The 18005-nt window shown below is 47.7% G+C and overlaps 1 protein-coding gene across 3 annotated transcripts in view; it reads left to right on the top strand.

Annotated features, from left to right (window-relative positions):
* KDM5B (lysine demethylase 5B) overlaps positions 1-18005 on the top strand; it is a 57767-nt gene that overhangs the window by 22200 nt on the left and 17562 nt on the right. Inside the window, exons 1-13 of one of the 3 annotated variants that reach the window (XM_080358379.1) lie at positions 908-935; positions 1139-1232; positions 2562-2659; positions 3814-3972; positions 4560-4679; positions 6459-6617; positions 7026-7207; positions 10963-11125; positions 12108-12227; positions 13598-13792; positions 14125-14306; positions 16085-16209; positions 16539-16689. In XM_080358379.1, the coding sequence (XP_080214505.1) occupies positions 1202-1232; positions 2562-2659; positions 3814-3972; positions 4560-4679; positions 6459-6617; positions 7026-7207; positions 10963-11125; positions 12108-12227; positions 13598-13792; positions 14125-14306; positions 16085-16209; positions 16539-16689 (1685 nt within the window). In that variant the 5' untranslated portion in view covers positions 908-935; positions 1139-1201. Of the gene's footprint in view, positions 1-907; positions 936-1138; positions 1233-2558; positions 2660-3813; positions 3973-4559; positions 4680-6458; positions 6618-7025; positions 7208-10962; positions 11126-12107; positions 12228-13597; positions 13793-14124; positions 14307-16084; positions 16210-16538; positions 16690-18005 lie in introns of those variants that run through there. The other 2 variants (XM_080358378.1, XM_080358377.1) reach the window with 2 other exon arrangements.

The following is an 18005-nucleotide window of genomic DNA, read 5'->3' as shown; positions in this document are numbered from 1 at the left end:
GTCCTCTTGTCCAGCTCCAGAGCCCCAGCTCCCTCAGCCTTTCCTCACACGGGAGATGCTCCACTCCCTGCAGCATCTTGGTGGCTGCGCTGGACTCTCTGCAGCAGTTCCCTGTCCTGCTGGAACTGAGGGGCCACAACTGGACACAAGATTCCAGGTGTGGTCTCCCCAGGGCAGAGCAGAGGGGCAGGAGAACCTCTCTGACCTACTGACCACCCCCTTCTGACCCACCCCAGGTCCCATTGGCTTCCTGGCCACAAGGGCCCAGTGCTGGCTCATGGTCACCCTGCTGTCCCCAGGACCCCCAGGTCCCTTTTCCCTACGCTGCTCTCTAACAGGTCATTCCCCAACTTACACTGGAACCTGGGGTTGTTCCTGCCCAGATTCAAGACTCTACACTTCCCCTTGTTCTATTTCATTACATTTCCCCCGCCCAGCTCTCAGTTTCACTTTGCTCTTTCCTGCTGTTTAGTAAACACATAAGAGAAAATGTTAATAATTTTAAAGGAAAAGGGTACAAGCAGCATTTTCTTGTGTATCTTAAGCAACGGGACCTCTGCCTGGTCTCGTGGAGACGCCTATTTGGACAACAAGAACACCAGAAGTGAAGGAGCTTTGGAGTCAGGGACTGGACTGACTTGTAGCAAGACAGTGGTTGTGACACCTCGTTTCCTTAAGGAATTAGCCTGAAAAAGCGCAGTGTTGGAGAAACGTGGCTTTATGCCGCGGGCTTTGCGAATCGTTCTCCCCCAGTCCCAAAACTTCGGGAAGAAATACAAGAATTAAATAGGAAGATGTGATTCCGTGTGGAAAGCTCCGCAGTGCACTGAGTTCCCCGCTGAGCAGGCTGAAGTGTGTTCACAAAATCCATGACACCCGAAGTTCCTCGCTCCTTTGCTTCTTATTAGTTGCACTGAAATCAAACGGAACCCGAGGTACCGTTCTTGGCACAGGCTTTTTGTGGGATTGCCTTTCAGGTTGTTCTGTGTTATTTCTCACTGAATTGTTTTGCTATTTTGTAATAATTGAATGCAATGTGTCAGCAATTCAGACTGTCATTTATTTGTAAGTATAAAGTGTAAAAGCAGAGTGTTTAAGGCCATTAACTGATTGTTTTTAATGATTATTTCTTTTTAAGGCAACCAATATTAAAACTGAATCCGATGCTCCAGAAGCCCGAACTCATAACCTGAGGCGCAGGATGGGCTGCGCACCCCCGAAGTGTGAAAACGGTGAGAGAAACAAAACAATAATCCAACTTCTCTTACTTTGGTCTTACAATGAATTTGTATAGAGTTGAATTCAGCAGTTGGACCAATTCAAAACGCTTTTAAAAGAAATACTTCCGTTAATTCAAAGGGGATGGGGTGGTAGCTGGGCTTGCATCTGTGGGGCAGCACTCTGGAGCTGATGAAGGCTGGGAGGCCTCCCAGACCCTGGGGTGAAATGGGTGCGCTCAGCTGGGTCTCTGAAATGCCTGCACAGCAATGTGTGCAGCACGGGGAATGAGCAGGAGGAGTTAGAAACCTGTGTTAGGGCAGGAGATGGTGACCTGGTGGCAATTCCAGAGACACGGTGGGACAGCACACATGGCTGGAATGTGGGCATGGATGGCTGTGTCCTTGTCAGGAAGGACAGGCCAGCCAGGCGTGCTAGTGGAGTTGCTCTTTATGTGAGTGTCGAGGGTTTAGATTGCGGGGTGACAATCAAACCCTGGCAGGTGTATTGTCAACCTCCTCTGCCCCCCCACTTCCCCCTTTCGTCCCTCCCTCTCCCCCTTCCACTCAGCACAGGCGATCGGGAGGGAAAGAAGGACAGAGAGAACAGAGTTGGAAAAATTAAACATGTTTTACTAATGCTACTAATAAGAATAGAGAAAATAATACAAAATATACAAAACCAATCTGGAAAGTCCCAGCAACTGCAGAGCCGGCACCCGAAGTCCTGGACTGGACTCTGCAGCCAACCGGAGCTGGATTCAGTCTGTCACTGGCCTCAGGTCGCAGGGACCACTCACAAGGTCCTCTCCTAATGTTGCCATAAGGAAAAGGGATGAGATCCCCGTGATCTCCCACTTTTATATGAAGTATTCACATGAATGGGATGTTATACACAGTTGGTCGGTTTCTTGGTCACCTATTTCTCGTCGCCCCTCTCGCCAGATGTCCATCCGTGCTTATCAATAAGTTTGCATTCCATTGCTATGTTCACCAAAACATGTGTCTGGTTCTCCAGGAAAATGCAGTTAATATGAAGCTTTAGCTGACAGGCAAAATTCACTGAAAGAGAAACTTGTTTTTAACAAAACCAGGACAGTGAGAGAGCAACTACAATGTATTGTAGAGTGCACTATCAGCATGTTTGCTGATGACACCAAGCTGGTAGCGGTGGTGACACTGGAAGCTGTGCTACCATCAGAGACCTGGACAGGCTGGAGAGCTGGGCAGGGAAGAACTTAATCAAATATAACAAGGGAAAGCATAGAGTACTAGTAAATACTAAGTCAAGCTAAGCATTGAAACACTTGGAAATACCTTCATCTTTATTTTGTGCTGCAGCAGAAAAGGAAATGCAAAGCGCAGTGAAACCTCCTGAGAAGAGAGAACACGAGCCAGAGAAAGACAAATCCAAAGTTCGATCTAAAAAACCCACTAACGCTGTGAGTATCCCCGCCCTGCTGGTTCGTGTCCATTGCAGGTGCTCCTGGGTTTCTCTTGGGTATGATGGGAAATCTCATGTCATTTATGTCACACTAAGGACTCTTTTGTATTCTTAATGCGACCCTGTGGTTCGAGCAAAGCCGTATGTGTGCCTGCTGGAATAGACGTACTCATAAAGCTTCCTGCCGTTAGAACGCTGAAAATAGCAGGATAGTTAAGTTTTGCTGTCTATAACTGCAGTAACTTGTCTGTCTCTAAGGTGCAGTCTCAAAATAATCACTTTGAAAGAGTCCGAATAGCAGCAGTTCTGCTGTGATCTCTCTTTAACCTCAAGGGAGCTTAACGTGAGTTTAGCAGGAGCCTTGGCTCTGGCTTTCCCTCCATCTGCGATTTCAGCACTAACACGGCAGCTTCGTTGTTGAAATGCTTCTCAAAACCCAACCCTGTTGAGTTGAAAGTGATGCTATTTTGTCTCGCTTTTGAGAAGCTGATACCGAGATTCTTTCTGCCCACGCTACTACGTGGGTCCTTCCTAAAACCAAAGTTGTTCTTTCTTTAATCCACACCTGTAGCTATTATAGATACCTGAGAATGACGTGTGCAAGTCCAAGAAGCCTGACGCTCAACCAGAAAAAGGGTTTGTGAGCCATCAGGTGTATATTATGTTATACTATACCTGCCGAATCCATGGCGCGGCTGATTTAGGTTGTCCTGACTGCTGAATGCCATTTGGAAAAATAACATGGAAGGGCTTGCAGCTCTTGTGGTCCTTCCTTAAATTACAGAGAGGGGGTATTTAAACTTTAGTGTAAGTATTTTGCGTTTGCTTGTCTCATTGCCCTTTCAATGAGGAAATCAATATAAGCTCTGGCGAACGTCCCAGAGTTACCAAACGGCTCCTTCACTGGGAGTTCCCTTCAGTGCTCCAATTCCCACTCTGGCAATTATGTGTTCCAGGTGGATTTGTACGTGTGGTGTGTTACAGGTGGATTTGTCCGTGCGGTGTGTTCCAGGTGGATTTGTCCGTGCGGTGTGTTCCAGGTGGATTTGTCCGTGCGGTGTGTTCCAGGTGGATTTGTACCTGTGGTGTGTTCCAGGTGGATTTGTCCGTGCGGTGTGTTACAGGTGGATTTGTACCTGTGGTGTGTTACAGGTGGATTTGTACGTGTGTCTCCTGTGCGGCAGCGGGAACGACGAGGACCGGCTGCTGCTGTGCGACGGCTGCGATGACAGTTACCACACCTTCTGCTTAATTCCGCCTCTCCACGATGTCCCCAAAGGGGACTGGAGGTGTCCCCAGTGTTTGGCTCAGGTAATTCGACAAGCCATAACATTTAGGCTGAAGGTTATTTTTGGTCTTTGTTTTGGTTTTTTAACTTGATCCTAGGGATTGAAACTATTTTTATTACCTAAGGTTGTGCAAACAAGGCGATAGAGGGTAAAGCTAAAATAAAGGCTCAGCGTGCTTTAAATGACAAAGCTATCACTTAACGTTTTGAAGCGAAAAATTGGTCTGCCTTAGCATTGTTAAAACTTGAAAGAATACATTCAATTTTAATTGGCACCTTTCCTCTGTATTTAAAACTGGAGTCTCACTGGGTGCGTCAGTGTGGAGGTTTATGCATGGGGTTTTTTTTGCTTAGCTCTACTATAGGAAGGAGAAACTAGGTATATTATTTCATCAATGCTTATGCAGATTCACCAAATCAGTGTGTTTTTATTGATAAATTAAGCAGGGTAATTTCTTCTTGGGTGTGACTTGGGGCAGTCGTTCCATTTCAGTTGTTTGTCCTGCCTTCCTCCCCTGGCCAGTGCTGTAATTCGAGCCCATTTGTGTCACACCTGAGCACAGATTGTCTTATTAATTCACGATAGAAATAATCACCTTTTCCATTGCAGGAGTGCAATAAGCCTCAAGAAGCGTTTGGTTTTGAGCAGGCAGCGAGAGACTACACACTTCGCACGTTCGGAGAAATGGCAGATGCGTTCAAGTCGGACTATTTTAACATGCCAGTACACGTATGTTCATGTATTTATCCTGATGCCATCATGGAGATTTCATTTATTGTGCTTAATTAAAATAGGTAACTTTGGAGGGGGATGGGAGAATTGTGGTTTTGAATGGGATGAAACCCCAAATCAGAGGTTCTCATGTGAGTCCTTTTACTTGCTGGTGTTGTGGTTTCTTGTTCCACCGGCTTCCTGGGGCTTTTTCACTGCTCTGCTGGAGTCTGTCCTGAGGATCCCGCACCGCTGAGGCCCCAGGGGAAGGCAGGACAATGGAGGAGTTTGCCTGGGTTGATGAGGACTGGGTTAGGGAGCAGTCAGGCAATCTGGACATCCATAAATCCATGGGTCTGGATGGGATGCACCCACAGGTGCTGAGGGAGCTGGCTGAGGTCATTGCTGGACCACATTCCATCATCTTTGCCAAGTCTTGGGAAATTGGAGAGGTGCCTGAGGACTGGGGGAAAGCAAATGTCACTCCAGTCTTCAAAAAGGGCAAGAAGGAGGACCTGGGTAACTCTAGACCGGTCAGCCTCACGTCCATCCCTGGGAAACTGATGGAACGACTTCTCCTTGGTGCCATCTCAAGGCATATCAGGGATAAGAGGGTCATTAGGGGCAGTCAACATGGCTTCACCAAGGGCAAGTCGTGCTTGACCAACCTCATTGACTTTTATGAGGACACAAAAAGATGGATGGATGATGGCAGAGTGGTGGACGTGATCTACCTTGACTTGAGTAAGGCATTGACACAGTCTCCCACAACATCCTCACAGCTGAACTGAGGGAGTGTGGTCTGGATGAGCAGGGAGTGAGGTGACTGTGAACTGGCTGAAGGGAAGAAGCCAGAGAGTCGTGGTCAATGGGGCAGCGTAGGGGAAAGGGAGCTGGGGGTCCTGGGGACAGCAGGGTGACCATGAGCCAGCACTGGGCCCTTGTGGCCAGGAAGCCAATGGGACCTGGGGTGGGTTAGAAGGGGGTGGTCAGTAGGTCAGAGAGGTTCTCCTGCCCCTCTGCTCTGCCCTGGGGAGACCACACCTGGAATCTTGTGTCCAGCTGTGGCCCCTCAGTTCCAGCAGGACAGGGAACTGCTGCAGAGAGTCCAGCGCAGCCACCAAGATGCTGAAGGGAGTGGAGCATCTCCCGTGTGAGGAAAGGCTGGGGGAGCTGGGGCTCTGGAGCTGGACAAGAGGACACTGAGGGGGGACTCATTCCTGGGGATCAATATGGAAAGGGGCAGTGTCAGGAGGATGGAGCCAGGCTCTTCTGGTGACAACCAGGGACAGGACAAGGGGCAATGGGTGCAAACTGGAACACAGGAGGTTCCACTTAAATGTGAGAAGAAACTTGTTGGGGGTGAGGGTGTCAGAGCCTGGCCCAGGCTGCCCAGGGGGGTTGTGGAGTCTCCTTCTGTGCAGACATTCCAACCCGCCTGGACACCTTCCTGTGTAACCTCATCTGGGTGTTCCTGCTCCATGGGGGGATTGCACTGGATGAGCTTTCCAGGTCCCTTCCAGCCCCTGACACTCTGGGGTTCTGTGAGGATGTGTCTGTAAGGCAGGGAATACTCTCTGTCTATGACCGATTCCCGAGCACAAAGCAGCAGTCTGGCCTGGGCAGAACTGCGTTTCTGCTCTTTTTTTTTTTTTTTTTTGTCCTCTTGCTGAAATTATTTTGAAATGGGGAATGTTTCACGCTGATGGAGGTTCCTCCCTGAGATCGCTTTTATGCACGTGCTTTTGATATACGTCTTTCTGAATAGGTACTCCTTGTTTTTCTTCTCATATCTAGATGGTTCCCACCGAGCTGGTTGAGAAAGAGTTTTGGAGACTCGTTAGTACCATTGAAGAGGATGTGACAGTGGAATATGGAGCTGATATTGCTTCAAAGGAGTTCGGCAGTGGCTTCCCAGTGAGGGGTGGGAAATTCAAAGTTAGACCAGAAGAAGAGGTAGGTCTTTATTAGTTCACCGTGAATGTTTGTATTGCAGTTCTTGATGAAATGAGTCTCTTCAGTTCAAAACCAAGTAATGGAACTGGGTTGCAAAGATTCTACTTTGTGTATCTGACACTGTATTTGAAGAGAATGACAACAGAGTTTTGGATAAATAACGCTTGCTGTGATCAGACGTTAAAAGCCACAGGTTTATCCTGGGAGTTGTTTATTAACTTCCAGACTGAAAAGGAAACAAACAAGTCTAATTTTAGCAAAGCAGCTCAGATAAGGTTTGTGAAAAGAGCGAAGACAGTGGAGGTTTTGTGCTTTGATTCATTCACCTGTTTCTTCTTCAATTGGGAAAGACGCTTTTCTTCTGTCTTCATGTTGTATAAAGCTGGGACTGTTCTGTTCCATTTTCAGGAATACCTTGATAGCGGCTGGAATTTAAACAACATGCCCGTGATGGAGCAGTCGGTTCTTGCTCACATCACCGCGGACATATGTGGAATGAAGCTACCCTGGCTCTACGTGGGAATGTGCTTTTCTTCATTCTGTTGGCACATAGAAGACCACTGGAGCTATTCGATTAACTATCTGCACTGGTGAGTTTGAGGAGTAAACTCAGCCTGACCAGCAGCCCCCTGTATATACCACCCCTCCCCTTTATAATTAGTGGATTAAAACCAAATCAGTGGAGCTCAGGCCAGGAAAACCCTTGCGATCCTATCAGCAGGGTTAAATTTGACACAGCATGATTCCTGCACTCATTTGCTTTTGGAGAAAGGGTTGTATTTTGGAAAGAGACATCCATTCCCAGTTGTGAAAAATCCATGAGAGGTGCAGCAGATACTCCATCAAATGTTTTATTATGCTCAATGTAAAACTAAAACCATGCAGGTTGTTTTAAAAATCATCTGCCTTCACCTAACGGTCTTAGAATCCTGCATAATTTTGTGTCTGTTAGATAGATCATTCTATCATAAATCCTCTCATCAAGCGAATGCTTGTCAGCTGTAATCGGGACAGATCTTTGCAATCTCTTTGATATTCTAAATAGATTGAACCTCTTAAACTTCTCGCCTTACAACAGCTTTTCTAGAGTTTGAATTATTCTTGTCGCTCTTCCTGAAACCTGTCAAGGTCTTTCCCTTTCCTTGTTCACATAGTAGAGTATGTAAAACCACACAGTAGAGCGGTAAAACCTCATCCCAGCTGCTCTTCTCTAGGTGTTTTTGGTTGATTATTCAATTGCTGCTCCTTGAAGTAGCTGCTGCTGAGTTAATTCACTTGCTTTCTTAGTACGTGATGTTATTAAAACAACTGGGACTGTGAAGTGACTGAAGGGAAGAAGCCAGAGAGTCGTGGTCAATGGGCAAAGTCCAGTTGGAGGCCAGTATCCAGTGCAGTGCCTCAGGGGCAGTGCTGGGGCTGGGAATGTTCAATATATTCATCAATGATTTGGACGAGGGAATAGAGTGACTGTCAGCACGTTTGCTGATGACACCAAGCTGGGAGGAGTGGTGACACTGGAAGCTGTGCTGCCATCAGAGACCTGGACAGGATGGAGAGCTGGGCAGGGAAAATGTAATGAACTAGAACAAGGGCAAGTGTAGAGTCTTGAATCTGGGCAGGAACAACCCCAGGTTCAGTGTAAGTTGGGGAATGACCTGTTAGAGAGCAGCGTAGGGGAAAGGGAGCTGGGGGTCCTGGGGACAGCAGGGTGACCGTGAGCCAGCACTGGGCCCTTGTGGCCAGGAAGCCAATGGGACCTGGGGTGGGTTAGAAGGAGGTGGTCAGTAGGTCAGAGAGGTTCTCCTGCCCCTCTGCTCTGCCCTGGGGAGACCACACCTGGAATCTTGTGTCCAGTTGTGGCCCCTCAGTTCCAGCAGGACAGGGAACTGCTGCAGAGAGTCCAGCGCAGCCACCAAGATGCTGCAGGGAGTGGAGCATCTCCCGTGTGAGGAAAGGCTGAGGGAGCTGGGGCTCTGGAGCTGGACAAGAGGACACTGAGGGGGACTCATTCCTGGGGATCAATACGGAAAGGGGCAGTGTCAGGAGGATGGAGCCAGGCTCTGCTCGGTGACAACCAGTGACAGGACAAGGGGCAATGGGTGCAAACTGGAACACAAGAGGTTCCACTTAAATGTGAGAAGAAACTTGTTCCCGGTGAGGGTGTCAGAGCCTGGCCCAGGCTGCCCAGGGGGTTGTGGAGTCTCCTTCTCTGCAGACATTCCAACCCGCCTGGACACCTTCCTGTGTAACCTCATCTGGGTGTTCCTGCTCCATGGGGGGATTGCACCGGATAAGCTTTCCAGGCCCTTCCAACCCCTCACATTCTGGGATTCTGTGAACTGTTTGAGTGAGGTTAAGTAGATTAGTGATGGAGGTTACATCGTAAAAATTATCTTCCTTATCATTTGTTGCTTTTTTTTGTTGTTTGTCTGGGTCTTCAGTCAGACTGAAAACTAAGGGAAGGAGGGGAGTTTTTTTGTTCCCAGTAGAAGCTTCATTGCTTCAAGCAGAGCTCCCCTCGCTAGATTTGCAGTATGTATGTGCTGCACCATTTGTGCCAAAAGGTGTTGGTGCTTGCAGTCAAGGCCAGAAGGTGCATATATGCATACGTTGTGTGCACACATGCGGATACATTCACAGACACATGTGAAAGTCTCCCTACCTGCTTTTAATTTATTCCTCCTCTGGTGTGAATGCCATTTATTTCTTTTCATTTGCAGAAACTCTTCTGTATTTCCCTTCAACTTCAAGGTTTGTCTTGGTTGTTTTAGCCCTACTCAAGAGTAATGTGTAGTTGGGTTTAACACTGTTCATGGCTTGAATAGCCAATGTTAATGACCTGGTGCTGAGGAGACAACGTTCCGAAATCTAAGAGGCCTTCAGAGGGCAGAACTCCCTCTTGTGAATACTCGGGGCCCCACGTGTCCATGGTTGTTGTCCCAATGCGGCACTTGGAGCACATGGTGCCCAGTGACCGGGGCTGCAGCTGTTGACCTTGCTAAATCCTGTGTTAATTATTGAAATGGTAAAAGGAGAGAAAAAGAACCCCAAATCGTGGCTTCTAACAATATTTGCAAATAAATAAAACATCAGTCCTGGTCGGAGGAAGAATTAGCACCGTCGATAGCGTGTTTCTAAAGGCAGGAGTGTGGAGCTGTCGGGTAGCGGAGCAGAAGGAACTGTCGCCTCCATCCATTCTGCAGTTTTCGCCTTCGTTAGGCTGACACCTTAACACATCCGTTAGACTTGTATCTGTTTCCTGTTCTTCTGAAGTCCAGACCCCTGGTACCTGTATCCTGGTCTGAGTTTGGCGTGGTTCCTGGCTGCTCTCACCCATTCCTTGGCACCCACGCGTATCAAGGAGCAGAATTCTGGCCTAACTCACTCCGCGGTCAGGACACAGCTCCGTTTTTAGTTGCACCTATGGCCGGTCTTCATGAATTGGTAGAATTGTCCCAAGATGCTGACCAGGTCCAGGGCTGCGTAGTCATTTAACTGACTGTGCTGTTCCGTGTGACACCGTTGTCACCGCCCTCGCGCGGTCCCCCCGCTAACTGTCCTCTTCACCACCACATGGGTGCTGTTCGAGCACAGGACCCATTCCTACGTGTGAGAGATAAGCTTCTTGAGCCATACCGCGCTCTCTTCCGAAACCCTCCCCATTGCTTTATGGTTTATGACAGTCTCGGGTCAGGTCAGCTTTACTATGTCAGCAGCCGTGGGAGAAAGCTCTTTGTCTGTTATCTTCTTTGGTAAAACCTTTCCTTCCACTGCTCTTTGGAAAGGATTGAAAGGCATTTTCATCCTTGCGGTTCAGCCTGAACCAATGTCTATCGCAACACATGGGCATAACCTGGATTTTTCTCACCTGGTTTGCGTTGGCTTGAACTGTCACTAAAAGTTCTGCCTACTCTGGATGCGGATATTTTTTCCTTGATATCTTTTGCGTCTCTCACAGTTGCGTAACTTGGAAGTTTAACGTCTACTTACTATATGTTCCTTTTACGGCAATTGTGCACAACACAGAACTGGTTTTGGTTGTGTTCATTGTATTATAAAAGCCAAACAGTTTAGATTTTGAAGTTGTGCTGGAATCAGTGGAATTTTGTGAGGATTTCTTCAGTCTTTTGTCCCCAGAATATATAAGTGCTCAGAAATGGAGACAGTGAAACACTTAGGTCTGGAGGAGGGACCTGTGTAAAATGTGACAGTTCAGGAAGATACATAATCTTTACATTCCTTCCTGGTGATATACCCTTCTTTTGACATGGTGTATTTTAAAGCAGAAGACTGAAAATGTAACTTAAAGATTGCTTACATTTAACTTTTCTTCATAATCTTGCAGGGGGGAGCCTAAAACGTGGTACGGAGCTCCAGGGTACGCAGCTGAACAGCTGGAGGATGTAATGAAGAAGCTTGCTCCAGAGCTCTTTGAATCTCAGCCAGATCTCTTGCACCAACTTGTCACCATAATGAACCCGAATACTCTGATGGCCCACGGAGTGCCTGTATGTTGTTGGACTCCTGTGCTACCCCCCAAACTCAACCCTCTTTCATTTGCGCTTAATCCTATTGCAAAGCTGCTAATTGAAGCCACTTCTATGTCCAAGATGCTGTGGTGGTTTCCATGGGTGTTGTATCTCCCTTGCCTAGTGTGACGTGCCAGTGGAAACAGATGGGCAATGGAGTCATTGCTCGGCAAACTCTTCTCTGGAGTTGCACCTGAGCATTTTGCTAGTTCTGTATCTCAACCGGAAAGTTTAGTCTTGACCTTAGGAACAATGGCGGGAGCTCGTCCTATGTCTGTCTAATCAGACTGGTTTTTAATTTGGCGTAGAGTTTCTGGCAAGGGGCCAAACCCCATTCTTCCTTCATTTGTCATCCATATCCTCTTATTTTTCCTGGATAAGCTCTTAGTTATTTAAAACCATTTTTCATCCGTTTCCATCCTATTCCATACCAGATTGTTCATGGGAATTATGTCCCTTTACAACTGAATCAGCTGGTGACCAGCTGAGCTTGGGACTTCAGGAAAATCTGGGAAAAGTGGCAAAATTTGTGGCGACTACCGTGCTGTGCGAGACTCCAATATTGAGAGCTGCAGGAAGAGCTGCCTGCCCTCAGGCTGGTAATCGAGTACTAAAAGCATTAGATTTACAGCAGTATCAACTTTTGAGTCCATTCCAAATTACTCTTCCCCTTGAGGTTCATGTTGAAGTGAGTGTTCCCTGTGCTTTACCTGTGGAACCGCCAGCAGAGCTGGCAAAGTGCAAAAGGCACAGACAATGCCTTAAAACGGCTTAGAGCACAAATAGAAAACGCTTTTGCTTTCTAGGGTTGTATTTGACAAGTTAGCCGGTTGCAATCTTGGCCTTGCGTTGTAAAACTATCCAAAGTCATCACAGTAATTACTAGGAGTTGCAAACCCATACCCTCTTGGCAGCCTTCGGTTCTGTTTAGGTCTGACCTAACGCTTGTCCTTTCTCCCAGGTTTATCGAACCAACCAGTGCGCTGGCGAGTTTGTCATCACCTTTCCCAGAGCGTATCACAGCGGCTTCAATCAGGGCTTCAATTTTGCTGAAGCCGTGAACTTCTGCACGGTGGATTGGGTACGTTCCAACGCCGGTTTCTGAAAAACCGCGCGGTCCCAACGTTGTTCCTGGCTTTTGTATGGCTCTGATTTACTGCTGATGCACACATTTAGTCCACAGTCCTTTTGTCCTTCCATGACTCTAACACGTAACCTCATTGCAGCCTGAGCATCACTATGGGCCTTGACCTGTTGAGTGAGGCATTTGACACAGTGTCCCACAGCATCCTCACAGCTGAACTGAGGGAGTGCGGCTGGATGAGCGGGGAGTGAGGTGACTGTGAACTGGCTGAAGGGAAGAAGCCAGAGAGTCGTGGTCAATGGGGCAGAGTCCAGTTGAGACCTGGATCCAGTGCAGTGCCTCAGGGGCAGTGCTGGGGCCGGGATTATTCAACATATTCATCAATGATTTGGACGAGGGAATAGAGTGACTGTCATCACGTTTGCTGGTGACACCAAGCTGGGAGGAGTGGTGACACTGGAAGCTGTGCTGCCATCAGAGACCTGGACAGGCTGGAGAGCTGGGCAGGGAAACATTTAATGAAATAGAACAAGGGGAAGTGTAGAGTCTTGAATGTGGGCAGGAACAACCCCAGGTTCAGTGTAAGTTGGGGAATGACCTATTAGAGAGCAGCGTAGGGAAAAGGGAGCTGGGGGTCCTGGGGACAGCAGGGTGACCATGAGCCAGCACTGGGCCCTTGTGGCCAGGAAGCCAATGGGACCTGGGGTGGGTTAGAAGGAGGTGGTCAGTAGGTCAGAGAGGTTCTCCTGCCCCTCTGCTCTGCCCTGGGGAGACCACACCTGGAATCTTGTGTCCAGTTGTGGCCCCTCAGTTCCAGCAGGACAGGGAACTGCTGCAGAGAGTCCAGCGCAGCCACCAAGATGCTGCAGGGAGTGGAGCATCTCCCGTGTGAGGAAAGGCTGAGGGAGCTGGGGCTCTGGAGCTGGACAAGAGGACACTGAGGGGGGACTCATTCCTGGGGATCAATATGGAAAGGGGGAGTGTCAGGAGGATGGAGCCAGGCTCTGCTGGGTGACAACCAGTGACAGGACAAGGGGCAATGGGTTCAAACTGGAACACAGGAGGTTCCACTTGAATATGAGAAGAAGCTTCTCCCCGGTGAGGGTGTCAGAGCCTGGCCCAGGCTGCCCAGGGGGTTGTGGAGTCTCCTTCTGTGCAGACATTCCAACCCGCCTGGACACCTTCCTGTGTAACCTCATCTGGGTGTTCCTGCTCCATGGGGGGATTGCACTGGATGAGCTTTCCAGGGCCCTTCCAACCCCTCACATTCTGGGATTTTGTTAGTTTTTGATGAGTAGCATAAAAAGTCAGTATCCTAATGTAATTTTCCAACCAAACTCTTCATTTATTCATGTTTCTCACTGCAGCTGCCCCTGGGTCGCCAGTGCGTGGAGCATTATCGGCTGCTGCACCGCTACTGCGTGTTCTCCCACGACGAGATGATCTGTAAAATGGCTTCCAAAGCCGATGACCTGGATGTTGTGGTAGCGTCTACGGTTCAGAAAGACATGGCAATTATGATTGAAGATGAGAAGATGCTGCGTGAGAAGGTTGATAAACTGGTGAGTTGTAGGAAACAATATGAGTGAAGGAACAGCCGAACCTGGGGTGTGAAGACACGCTGGGGCGTGCGCTGTGTTGTCAACAGCCTAGAGCTACCTGGTACATTCCTGTTGGTGATTTCCAAGGTTAAAGAATCATTTATCTTGCATCTTGTTTTACTATCTGCCCTTAAATATTATTCAGAATGTCTCTTTTACAATAATAGTTGTTCTTTTAGTAATCTAGGCAGCATAGCTGATTTTTTAATTAACTGAGATTGCTGTCTACCTGGTTTAGCTTGGACCATTCCCCTCTTCATCAGGGGCTGAGGTGATGTATCGTGCTCTTGCAGGGGGTGACCGACTCGGAGAGGGTGGCGTTCGAGCTGTTTCCCGATGACGAGCGGCAGTGCTTGAAGTGTAAAACCACCTGTTTCATGTCTGCTGTTTATTGTCCCTGCAAACCCGGATTGCTGGTGTGCCTGTACCACGTCGAGGATCTCTGTTCCTGTCCCACCTACAAATATAAACTGGGGTAAGCTCTAGACAGCAATTAATATTGTGTTCCGGAGATATTTGTTATATACAGAGATGTTGTACTTTGATTGTCAAGTGCTTACTGGGTTTGGTCAATGGTGCCAGTCTTGGTATTCTGTTCTCTCAGTCCTTGGCAAATACAGTACCCCAAAAGCAAAATGCCTTGTTTTGTGCTCATATGCAAAGACTCTTTGTTTTCAGCATTCAGCCCTTCTTGCTCAATAACAGTGAAAATTGCTGGATAAGTTAGTTTGCTTTTTTATTTATAGCGTGGTCACCATCCCTCACATCCAGCCCTTGCCGAGTAGTATTTTTTTGCTTTTGTTTGCTTTCCTTGCTGTTGTCGTCTTTCTGTTCGTGGTGTTTGTTACATTTTTGTCCTACATGAATGTAGTTTGTCCTAAGACAATTAGACAATTGCTTTAATTGTAGTTTTGAAATGGCTTTTTGAAGCAGTTGCGACATTGAATTGTCTGAGGCGGAACATGGTGTGGTTGTAGGTCGTCATTATAGAACTCTGGGTGCGTAACAGGATCCCAGAATGTCAGGGATGGGAAGGGCCCTGGAAGCTCATCCAGTGCAATCCCCCCATGGAGCAGGAACACCCAGATGAGGTTACACAGGAAGGTGTCCAGGCGGGTTGGAATGTCTGCACAGAAGGAGACTCCACAACCCCCTGGGCAGCCTGGGCCAGGCTCTGCCACCCTCACCCCCAACAAGGTTCTTCTCACATTTAAGTGGAACCTTTTGTGTTCCAGTTTGAACCCATTGCCCCTTGTCCTGTCACTGGTTGTCACCAGCAGAGCCTGGCTCCGTCCTCCTGACACTGCCCCTTTCCATATTGATCCCCAGGAATGAGTCCCCCCTCAGTGTCCTCTTGTCCAGCTCCAGAGCCCCAGCTCCCTCAGCCTTTCCTCACACGGGAGATGCTCCACTCCCTGCAGCATCTTGGTGGCTGCGCTGGACTCTCTGCAGCAGTTCCCTGTCCTGCTGGAACTGAGGGGCCACAACTGGACACAAGATTCCAGGTGTGGTCTCCCCAGGGCAGAGCAGAGGGGCAGGAGAACCTCTCTGACCTACTGACCACCCCCTTCTAACCCACCCCAGGTCCCATTGGCTTCCTGGCCACAAGGGCCCAGTGCTGGCTCATGGTCACCCTGCTGTCCCCAGGACCCCCAGCTCCCTTTCCCCTACGCTGCTCTCTAATAGGTCATTCCCCAACTTACACTGAACCTGGGGTTGTTCCTGCCCACATTCAAGACTCTACACTTGCCCTTGTTCTATTTCATTAAATGTTTCCCTGCCCAGCTCTCCAGCCTGTCCAGGTCTCTGATGGCAGCACAGCTTCCAGTGTCACCACTCCTCCCAGCTTGGTGTCACCAGCAAACCTGCTGACAGTCACTCTATTCCCTCATCCAAATCATTGATGAATATGTTGAATAATCCTTGACCCCTCTCGCCAAGTTTCATTCTAAGGAGGCCTCAGCTTTCCTAGTTGCCTCCCTACACCCTCTGACAACAGCCTGATATTCTCCCCACATGGCCAGCCCCTCCTTCCATGATCTAGAAACTCTCCTCTTCCGCTAGAGCTTACCCAGCAGTTCTCTGTTTAACCACGCAGGTCTCCTGGCTCCTTCCTTGACTTCCCACGTGTCGGGATGCTCTGATAACAGATCCTTTCTGTGTTGTACGGACCAACACATCTCAATGCCCCCACTTCCACCCTCCCACTGCCCCAGTTTTCGCTGAAGAGTTTGCTCTCTGTGCTGTTTGTAGGTACCGCTACACCCTGGAGGAACTCTATCCAATGATGAACGCGCTCAAGATGCGCGCGGAGTCGTACAATGAATGGGCTTCCAACGTTAACGAAGCTCTGGAGGCAAAAATTAACAATAAAAGAAGTAAGTGTCTTACCTTTTGTCTACAACACCTAGTTTTGAATGCCTCGTCTTTCAGGTTTTAGTTTCTGAACCTAGTAACTTTTTTCTTAAACTTATGTGCCCGTCAAAATAAATTGTATATAATTTCATATTTTAAGGTAAGTATTTTAGCTCTTACAGTCCCAGAAATTATTCTAAGCTATTTCTGAGTGAGATTATAAATCACTTTGACATAAAATATAACTGAAGTTGAAATAGAAATATATTTAATATATTGTGTTTATTCACCCTTACCATTTAAAATCCATCCCAAAAGGGGACTTTGGTGAACTTCCTGTCTTTCCCAAAAGGTCTCATCAATTTTAAGGCATTGATAGAAGAGTCAGAGATGAAGAAGTTTCCGGACAATGATCTACTGCGCCACCTCCGGCTGGTGACGCAGGACGCAGACAAATGCGCCTCGGTTGCGCAGCAGCTGCTTAACGGCAAAAGACAAACCAGGTAAACGTTCCCGTCTGTGTTGGCAACAAAACCGAGCGATTGAAGATGGATGCCAGTGAATTCACCTTTTCTGCATGTTCAACATCCTGAGCTTTCAGTCTCTTCTTCCACCCTGTTTGACAGTTGGGCGGTAAATTCATTCTACTGTTCCCTCGAAGGAAAAATTGGTGCGGTATTTCCAGACAAAGCAACGCCCAACAAGATACGGTCCACTTGTCTTTGTGCCGCGGACACTGACAATCCATCAGTGGCGCGTATGTCGTTATATTCATTACACTTTACGCCTTGTGGAAAAATCAAGTGTCTGAACTTCCTGAGCTGGTGATGACAGCAACGCTGTATGAGATCCCTGACAAGTCTTTGTTCTTTGGCAGCACTTAGGTTGTATTTTTAGGTTATTAGCTTGAGGAGTTTGAAGATAGGGTGGTGCTTGGGTAATATGTTCTTCGTCAACTGGATGGCTGGTTGCCCAGTCCCGCCAGCACTTCTTGTGTCTGAAATGAGTTGAAAGGAGTGCAAAGGTCCAGAAGGACAAGGCCACATCTCCTCATGGCATCAGTTCCGTTGGGACTGTATTACATGCTGGTTTTTCTCCTGGGAGCAGAGCCCGACCCCCCTGGCTCCAAGCTCCTTCCAGGCAGTTCAGAGATCAGAAGGTCTCCCCTCAGCTCCTGTTCTCCAGCTGAACCCCCGAGGTCCCATCACACTTGTGCTCCAGCCCCTTCACCGACTTGTGACAGTTCTGCATTTAGATGTGTGTATATACGTGTGCACCTATGTATATTTTATATATATTTTTATATATATACATAAATATTTGGTTTAAAAACTTGTGCCTTTTCCTGGAAGATACTGCAGAACTTCCACAAAAACCAGTAAAACATTGTGAACCATAAAATAACCCATAAAATAACCTGAGACTTTGAAATCATTGTATTGAATAATTACTGTGGATCTTGGAGCTCCCAATGTGATGTCGCATATCCTTTAAAAATACCTATTTTTAACATAGAATAGTGAATTAAAATGGATTTTGTAGCGTTGCCATTCCGGCCATGCTGGTGTATCCTGCTGGGATGGTGTTTTCCTCTGTTCTTTCAATGACCTATTGTGGATTAAATTGGAGCCAGCACTCCAAGAGGTTTCTTTCCTTTTGTGTTCAGAGTTCTCAGACCAATATTAATTGACTTAATATTAGCCAATTCGTTAACACTTCGAAGCCACTCACTTGATACAATGCGTTTGGATAAAATGAACATGATGGTTTCAGCATAAAGAGGGTTTTTCAGCAGAGCCTACGCGACCTGCAAATGTGA

Source organism: Nesoenas mayeri (genome assembly GCF_963082525.1).
Source record: "Nesoenas mayeri genome assembly, chromosome: 23".
In the NCBI taxonomy this organism is placed as follows: Eukaryota; Metazoa; Chordata; class Aves; order Columbiformes; family Columbidae; genus Nesoenas; species Nesoenas mayeri.
This window is presented reverse-complemented; position numbering and strand designations above follow the sequence as displayed.